Source organism: Geospiza fortis, unplaced genomic scaffold (genome assembly GCF_000277835.1).
Source record: "Geospiza fortis unplaced genomic scaffold, GeoFor_1.0 scaffold265, whole genome shotgun sequence".
Lineage (NCBI taxonomy): Eukaryota > Metazoa > Chordata > Aves > Passeriformes > Thraupidae > Geospiza > Geospiza fortis.
In genome coordinates this window covers 610,874-620,507 of record NW_005054393.1, presented here as the reverse complement: position 1 = coordinate 620,507, position 9,634 = coordinate 610,874, and the positions used below count along the sequence as shown (strand labels likewise).

The following is a 9,634-nucleotide window of genomic DNA, read 5'->3' as shown; positions in this document are numbered from 1 at the left end:
CTGTCCAAAATAGCTTTTTAGTGAAAAACATAAAAAGACAAAATTAGAATAGTAAGTGAACACTTGTTTCATTATTCCTATTAAACCTTCACATATGACCAAAGAGACTTTTGTTTCATTTGCTGGTAGCAACCTATCTTTTAGTCACATGCAAAATTAAAAGGTATTCAAATGTTATCAATACATGAAAATTGTTTACAAATGGAAACCAGAAATGTTGCAGTAACATAACAAAACAAAATACTTACGGTCCTCCCAAATATGTATGACTCACATATAATTTATCTTCCTAAGAATCTGTTCAGGCACCATTTATGCCTCATAGCAAAAATTTGTGTATAAAAAAATTAATATGAGAAGCATTACAACACTTTATAAATAATTTACAAAACATAATACAAAATTAGAAAACTGTAAAAAAAATCACTGCACATGAATGATTTTAAGACTCTGGGATGAACATTATTTTTTCTTCCATGCTGGCAAATTATATTTATTTTACATTTTCACTGTCCTAGTTATATCCTTCCAATATGTACTTTGCAACAGAAAAGAGCTTATATAACTGCTGCCAGCATATTTTTAAACATTTAGTATCTTTCATACAGTGTTTAGTTAACTTTTTTTTCTTGGGGGATTTTTCTTCACAGAATTTAGAGCAGTCCCTGGGAGAATTGGAAATTTAGTTTTGAGGCAATGAATGGTTGATGGTTTTGTTCCCAGGCTGTTGATGGTGGGGATGGAGTGGGGGAGGGTATGGTCTTAAGGATGACTGAACATGTAATTGTGTATGTGGCATTAATGACTGTTCAGGAGACATGGGTAGGATTTCAGGAGTAACTGCTTCCAGATATGATTTATTCATCCTTGCTTTCCTGTTGGCTTCTGGATGGTGGTCTGATCGTTATGTAGATTGAACTGTGGTGACAATTTCAGAGCTGTTTGGTACAGACTACATAGATATTTCTGAGGATATAGGTATCTATGGAGAGAGATGGTATAAAGAAAACCTAGGTGGGCAGATGTTGCTGTGAGACTCTCTAATTTACATGCTCAGCTTGGATAAAGCATCTATTTTGTCCCTCTCAATTCGCCAGTGGTTACTGACGTGCTTTTTCCCCAGCAGTTATTTATATATCAACAGTTGAAAAAGAGTCGATAACAATTGTCACTCTCCTCCTCATAAAAGCAAGACTGAAAATATCCTAAACATACCCTGCTGAAGCATAAAGTCTAAAATACATTTGCTGGACGTGAATTCATCCTGGAGTACTGGATCCTCAGTGTGCTCCAACGCTGACCTCTGAGACTGCTCACATTTAGAAGCAGCTTCTAGCCTAGATGATGGTCTCTGAAATCTTAAAGCTCCACCAACCATGCAATAAATACCCCACTTTACAACGCAAATTCCATTATTAAAATACTGAGGGCCAGATTCAAAGCATAGTGAAATCAATGAAAGTCTATTTCTTTCACTAAATTTTAGATATAGCCTGGAGTTTTTGAAAACTCTTTAGTAAGAGAGGTGTTATTTGAAGACTCCAGCACTTCAGAAACTTCCTTCCACATCCTAGGCAGACCACCAAAAATCCAGCACAACCATTCTGAGATCAAGGAATGCAATCAGGAGTTATACCAGCAGAATTTTACCATCTCTACAGTGAGCTGAACCAATTATCTGATGTTATCTTTTGGGAAGACCTGATCAAGATGCAGCTTCTACCCTAACGGTAGACTGAATCCCAAAGGCTTGAGCATAACTGAGCAGAAGATGAAGATTGCAGATGACCTTCACAGGACAGACCACACCCCATCAAGAACCTGCAACACCTTTCTCTGCCTCTGAGCCTTGGTATGCTTGTAGGTCCAATGACCACAGTATTTTAGTAGATGCTTGTCTAATCAGAAAGGAAGTCACAGAGATAAACTGTCTTTAAAGAAAAATTACTTCACCTGAATCATACTGCAGGTGATCTACCTTATATTATCAAAAGACATTCAGTGTTTTTCTCTATGCTCCAATTGCTTAGTTTAGCCAGTGGCCACAGCAAGCACCTGCAGAAGCACATCCTCCTACTAAAGAAGTCAACAGGGCAAGCATCAATATGGCATTAAAAAAGCCAGAAGGAACAAAACACTACCATCAAAATTGTCCTTAGTGATGTAATGATCAAAACATCCCCATCACTTCTCAGCCTGTCCATTTGTTTTCATCAGAACCTCAAGAAATTTCTTTGGCTAGCAGGCTTTGGAGAGAAATTGCTTCAAATGGAACCATAATATAGATGCAGTACTGTACTAAGTGTGCAGTTTATACTACAAAATGAGTTTTGGTAACTTCTCCGGGTTCACCGCCAAAGGACAGAGAAATCTCAAGCTACACATTCAACAAGAAGCACAATGTTCAATGTTCAGGGTGGGCTTGAAAGTCTGTCAGATATAATCCTAATCCTTCTTTGTCCCCATTGCATTCCAGCATATAAAAGTGTTCAGATTTCTCTTTTCTTTTTAAAATTCTTCAAACAGTACTGGGTTTGGGGGGCTTGGGGAAGGGGTGGGGAATGAGCTGGAAGGGAGGAGGCAGCAAATAGAATCAGGAAAAAAACCAGAAAAATAAATACAAACCAAGACATACACCCTTAGAAGAGAAAAACCAAACCCCACAAATCACAATAAAAATTACTTATTTTTGGCACCCAAACATTAGAAGATTGCAAAACTGTTGACTAAAAGAAAAGAAAGTGAGGTGACTACTACGGAATGGCTTTGTACACACCTGCAGGGGGTACAAACAAGGATGAGAGAAATTAATCCTGTATTCCTCTTTGCAAAATACAAATGTAAAAATTTGTAACACAATTTTACACTCATAAAAGAGTAGATTAACAATCTAGTTTGCAATGCCATGTTTCTGACTTTGGTTAATAGATTTCATAGTGAATTAGCACTTGATACCTGAAAGGCTACAATCACTCCTCCAGGTGGCAGGCTTGTATTCTCTTTTAAACAGATAATAGTTTTTTCTAAATGTAATATTTTTTTTTTTTTTTTTTTTTTTTTTTTTTTTTTTTTTTTTTTTTTTTTTTTTTGTTGCTGTTTGTTTTGTTTTTCCTTAAAATGTGTTAATATTTTCATAATATACAGAAAAAATTAAGCAGTTATTTGGTTTACTTTAAGTCCATTAAAAAAAACTGGCTTTTTCGGTTTTTTGGGGAACTAATTCTACCACACACACTCTAAGTGTTGTGTATTTTTTTTTGTTTAAAGTTTTTTTTTTAATAGGAAAACCCATGGACATTTATAAACTGTTCTGTCCTTCTTGTAGTTTTCTCAGTCTTTTACTTACAAGGGTGATGAATAGGTATTTTCACAAAGTTCAAATGGACACGTTTCAGTTGGTGTGGAGTTTTTTTTTCTGTGTGATTTGGCTTTTTTTGTTTTGCTCTTAGGAGTTTTCTTCCAGAGAGTCTGTTAAAGGCTCCATAGGAACTGCTGTTGCAGGCTCGTGTTGTTTCAAACGTTTAATTGTGTTCTTCAGTGCTTGCCTCTTATTGCAGAACCAAACTCTAACTACTTCCCGGTCATAGTTCAGTTTCTCTGCAATCTCTGTCATTTCCTGCCCAGAGGGATGCGTGTTCTTCTCAAAGTGGGCATTCAAGATTTCAAGGGCTTGTGGCGTGAATGAGGTACGCCGCTTGCGCTTTTTGGATGGTTCGCTCCCAATAAACTCGGTAAGGTTCTGCATCCCTGCTCGATGGCGGGCCTCAGCCTCAGCCATCCACCGCTCAAGCACCGGCTTTATCTTCTGGGCACTTTTAGGGGTGATGTCCAGCTTTTCAAACCTGGCAGGATACAAAAGGCCAGGGTTCAGTTTGGCTGTCAGACTGCTAGCTATAGTGTTCTCTTGGGCTTCCTGTGGTAGGAAAAAGTGGCTTCTCAGGATGGTGTGTCTGAGGGAAAATTGAGAAAGAAGAGTCTTACACTGATGCTCTGCCAGGGTGGGACTTCCTGCCTGCCTGACTAATTGACTGGCAGAGGTAATTTACAGTAGATTATGAAAACTGTCAGATAGGTATATCTATACATAGATATAGCTATATATATATATAGCTAGAGATTTAAGCTAACACAAAATGAGCACTACAACAAAATTCTAAATACACTAAACAACACAGGTTAAGAATCACATTTTCATATTTCTGATAATCTTCAAAACCCTTGAGACTAAGTCTAATTACAGGAAATGATATCAAAGGCATTGCTTTTATCATCTTGTCTTTGTGCTTAATCCTTTTGTTATCTCTCCCATCCCATGTTATCCAAACACCACAGCTTTATTGAAAAAACCAATGGCAAATACTCATCTCTGAATATCAGGTTTCCTTTCCATTTTTCAGCAATTTTCACAGTTTGTAAGTTAATGCTATATCCCTTTTCTGGGTTGGAAAAAAAATTCCCATAGCCACGGTGGTGTTCAGCTGAAACAGCTGGACACTTTGCAATTATCTTACTGTCCCCACAATGTGCAAAGACAGACTCATGTTTTCCAGATGAAACCCAGCATAACAGTCCACTAATACGCTGTGGCACCAAGATGAATTTATTGTGGGATTTCTGCAAACTGTACCAGAATGATATCATTTCCTGTAAATGAGGTCTTCTATATATCATTTTGCCATCAAAAGTCTTTTGCCAAACCAGATTTTACAAGTATTATAAAACATCTGGAAAAGCAGCCACACAAAGCTTTAATCCTTTCAAAAACAAGCAGAAGAGCAGAGTTCACGTTTCAAGTCCTATAAGTATTTCTTTCTTTCATTTACTGAATTTATCCTCTTTTGCTATTAAAAAAGTCTTAACCCAATTTCTTTGGTGCCATCCATTTGTATTTTCCCACTTTGCTCTGTCCACTCTGCACGTTGAAGTATTTAATGCTGCAGAAAGGCAACAATTACTGGATGTCGCTGCTGTGCTCTCCAGCCCAGGTGGTGCTGAAGCACCACCACCACCACCACTAACCACAGAGTGCTCTGGAGATTAGAGGAACTGAATCAATCCCTTTATGCCAAGAAACTTGATGGCTGGAGCTGCACATTTTTACTGTCTCCATTCAGCACATGGAGGCAGCAAAAAATATCCCAGCATGAAACAAAGCACTTCTCACAAACAAAGAATAAGACAAAGAATCATTTCAGAAAATGGTACTCCAAAGAGTTTGTAACTGGTGCCTGACATCTTAATGTGGTATTGACTGTAAGGTGTCATTCCTTGGTGTCTGGTGATATTTCAAGCTGAAGAATATATTTTAGAATGTATTGTCTTAAATTAAAGGAAATACTGCTATTTGCATTCAGTACATATCAAGGTGATATATTGCTCTTATGACCTGCATAGGCCATCAGAAGATTCTACTTTTCTCTTCAAGCTGGTTGTTCAAACTGGTTGCCTTATTGCCCCTTCCACTGACCTGGAGTTCATACTGAAACTCCTTTGTTACAACTGAAAAAAAATTGAAATCTACTATTTCTGAGTAATACATGGTGCTACTGAAGCAGCTTAATGAAAAATGTACAGTCACAGCATATAATTACGCCCCAAAATGGTGTCCATCTGAGGTGGGCAAAGGAAATTAAAAAATGTCTGTAACCTTGCAAGTATTTGGGACAAGCTCTTGCACCCAATCTCAAGTTCTGAGCAGCTTGCTCCTCCAAGGAGCCCTCTGTAAAAGGTCTCACTGCCCCCAGTGCTTTCTCAAAGTGTCAGGTAGATGGAGAAAATGAGAAGATAGTAAACTAGGCAAAAGTAAAGGAAACAGCAATGTGTCCCTTTAAAGTATACCATGATAAACAGCAACTTAAGACTACAAAAAATTTCCAGTTGCTAAAAACTCCAATAATTTTAGGCATTCTTTACCAACTGACCACAAAGAAATAAAAAAAAAACCAACAAAAAAAAACAAAATCAAAATTAATCCTTAGCAATAGGGAGCAATAGCATTCATATCATTGGCATTGTTTGTTAGTGTTGTTACTGCAGGACATGTTTGGTATAACGACATACAAGTCTTGAAACAAATTTCCCAGCAGTAGAATCCTTGTATAGACTGAATAAAGGTTATTTTCAACAGGGAGGTATCTTATAAGAAAAAACAGTAGGGGAGACCATAGAAGTGAGAGGATCCTATGGAGCTTTTTGTATTTAACAACAATCAATGGGTTTTATGGAAAATCATTGAGCAAAATGTGAGCTGCAAGCACACTACCCCATACTGATGTTATTTATAACCTTAGTCTTTTAACTGCAGGAAAAGTACACTTCCATTCTATGGGGAATACATTAAAAGTATAAAGAGCAGATAAAAAGACAGAGCATTTCATGGATCACCAAGAACAAAATCCACTTAAATGAGCTTAGAGTTGGTTTCTTGGCTTTCACTGATGGAGGACTATAAGGCATTGCCCAAGAGGAAAAAGCTGTTACCTAAGTGTGTTTGTTACCTCATGCATAAACATAGAATTACTGTAATAGACATACATGCATATAAGGTGTTTGCTTCTACTTTAACTCTGTCAAGATTGTATTATTATTTCTTATGATTAGGACAAATTTCTGTTTTGCATACATGGGTTTGTCTTAGTTTTTTTCAGTAAATATTTGGGTGATAAAAGATGAATAGCTGCTGGTTTGCAAGATAGCAGGAAAGCTATTTTTTCCCCTTCTGTGTTGCCTAGGTAAATCATCATTAACATCCTCTATGTGAAGCACTAACCACAGTAATACAGGTTTAACTTAGCAGGGATGTAGCCATGAAATATTTGTTCAGTAACCCTATCTGTAGAAAATGGCACAGTATGAAGAGGGTCAGCTGGTGCTTATCGAGCATCAGCAGGATCTCCAACTCATCTATGGAATTAAGTCTCTATGCCAGGAACATTGTTTCTCACTTGTTTAGAAAATGAGGGGAAAAAAGAGACCAAAATCACTCTAAATATACACAGTAAGAACAATTTATATGTCAGATAACAACATTTAAATATCAGGTTAAATAATACACTCTAAAGTTATGAGACTCAAACACAAGCATGCTCCTCACGATAAGCTGGATCATTATTAAGGACAAAGAAAGGTGAGGAGCTATGATGTAACTTGTTACCTGCAGATGGCAGACTGGCTATAGGCTGGGCCTTCCGTGGCACTCAGGGCTTGGCCAACTTGAGTTTGTGTCAGGCCAAGGGACAGGCGCCGGATTTTAAAAGCTTTGGCAAATTCTCGTATTTCTTCCAGATTTACCCCATCCACTTCTCCAGTGGCTGTCTGAGGATCTGTTGAGATATTTTTTAATCACGTCAGTTCTTTGCATCACATATCAGGGGGACAGGCTTACAGCCATTTTCATTGCCAAAACTTTCAAGTTCAATTTTTTTAATACTGACCCATTTCTCTTCTTCCCCAAACAGAATCAGACTTGCCTTTTCAGGTGTGTTCAGATTGCTAAGATGCTGACTGGGCTGCAGTTGTCTGCAGGTGGAAGACTTCCAAAGATATGCCTTTGCTGAACTCATGACAAAGGCCAGCTCACCTTTGAGGGAGAGTATGCCTGGATTCCTTGCTGCTATTTATGCCTTGCAAAGTCTTCTCTGGACTGAGGAGTCACGTTCCCTGTTTTCCCTTTTTATCACATAGCGCCATGGTTGGTGTTAATAAATTTAGTTCCAGTCTGTGGGGAGGGCTGTATATACTATGAGCTGCTTAGATTTTTAACTTGAAATCAAGTCTTTGTACTTTATCTAAAGTTAATGCCAAATAACAAGATTCACAACTATTTCTTCCCTTTTACACAATACCCAACCTAAACTGCCGCATGAATGTCCAAAATAACCCAGCAAGTGAACAAGCCTAAAATAATTCTGCCTTGAAAACCTCCCTTATTTATTAATTGTCTCTTAAAATATGCCCTTCTGAGAAGCAGCCTTTCAAGCTTTTTTTTCTGCCTCCCATCAGGTCGATAATCAAGGAGCAGCAACACTGGTTTTGGATGGTAATGCTGCACAGTTTTTTCACTTTTACATTAGCCTCTCAGAAGATAATGCTTATGATGCTGTGAGAATAAATATGTCCTTCCTTTCTATAGCAGTTTACTGACACAGAAGCCTTTGTCCCTGAAAGGGCACATAATAAAGCATGTCTACCACAGAAAAGCTCCTTTGGAGCTGGATAACTCGGTCAATTTAGGACTTATCAAGGGAAATGACACAACAGCTGGAGAATGGAACTTCCACCCCCCACCCCCTCCCAAGCTACTGATCCCTGACTAAATGAAAGTGTTTGCCAAGTCAGAGACAGCATGGGACTGGGATGGTAGAAGATTTCAAAGTGTTGTGCAATCCTGCATGTAGTGAAGCCATTCTCCCAGTGAGACATCTCTATTGTTCTTCACCTTATTCCTCAGACTCCGAGGTGAAAAGTTTGCAGTACAATAACCTCTCAATTTCTGTAAATGCAAGCAGTTGTCCAAGGACAGTGCTAGACTACATTACCATTCTGAACCTTTTATGAGAATGGCCCCTGCTAGTATGGCACTAGTGAGGGCTTATCAGCATTAGAGTAGCAAAACTTTTATTTTCAGGGGTTTATAAACCTGGTGTAAAATTTCCTAGTGATGGAAACATCCCGTGAAAAAATCCTTTTGTCCAGTAATAGACAGAGGGAAAAGGGTTTTCTGGCATATAAATTTACTCTGTTGCTTGAGTGTAAGAAGCACAAATGGCAAAAATATTTTTAAAATTCTATGCAACCAGGGACCACACAAACTATGCATACAGATAAACATGCACATAGGCTGAGCCTTGTTTCAATGATATTCCACACTCAGAATCATCTCTGCTGTTCTCACTGCTGTACTAGTGGTCACCTGCACACCCATGCACTCACTCAGTACAAAGCTAGGGTGCGTATTGCTTGATTTAGGAGTAAATGCTGTGACAGTGGCCACTGAAGTTTATAAAGTAATTGCCTTCAGAAGCATGGAATTTTCCTGCTTACACCATATCGTCTATCTAGCATATCAGTTCTGAATTTCAGAGACACAGAATGGAGCTGCAGACTTATCTGACTTTAGGTCTCTATACTAAATATAATAAATGATACTGGCCTCAAAAACTCCCCTGAGCAAAGTACACTAACATGGTGACTTTCCACACCTCTTCCCTTCTGTTAATTTAAGGCCTCTGACTAAGGCTGTTAGGAATGTAACAAAGGACAATTCAAGTGTTGCCAGAGAACTTCCAAAGTAGCAAACTATGGCACCTGCAATCCTCCCCAACTCCTGTTAGGAGTAAAAAGGGAAGTCAGAAAACAAATTGTAGAGAAATTATAGAGAAATTCTGCCAAGTTCAGCTGGATCTAGAATGATCTGGCATTGTTGAAACAGTAAGCATCATGGAAAGACTGTTCCTGCCTGTGGCACTTGGATGAGGGTAATATTAGGCTGAGCTTTCCTTGAGATGAGAAAAAATCTGTGATGCCCTTCAGTAATATGGGAGTAGAATATAGTATACAGTGGAATATATGTTGAGAAAAAGGCTTCATTCTTTCATAGCATCTTTGGCAACAGGAAAGTACTAACAGATGGACT

The 9,634-nt window shown here is 38.3% G+C and overlaps 1 protein-coding gene across 1 annotated transcript in view; it reads right to left on the bottom strand.

Annotated features, from left to right (window-relative positions):
- Positions 1–3,110: 3,110 nt before the first annotated feature.
- Positions 3,111–9,634, bottom strand: part of POU6F2 (POU class 6 homeobox 2) — a 248,070-nt gene continuing 241,546 nt past the window's right edge. The window contains exons 8-9 of the mRNA XM_031060864.1: positions 7,154–7,322; positions 3,111–3,950 (exon numbers count right to left, since the gene is read on the bottom strand). Coding sequence (XP_030916724.1) covers positions 3,446–3,950; positions 7,154–7,322 — 674 coding nt within the window. The 3' untranslated portion in view covers positions 3,111–3,445. The remainder of the gene's footprint in view (positions 3,951–7,153; positions 7,323–9,634) is intronic.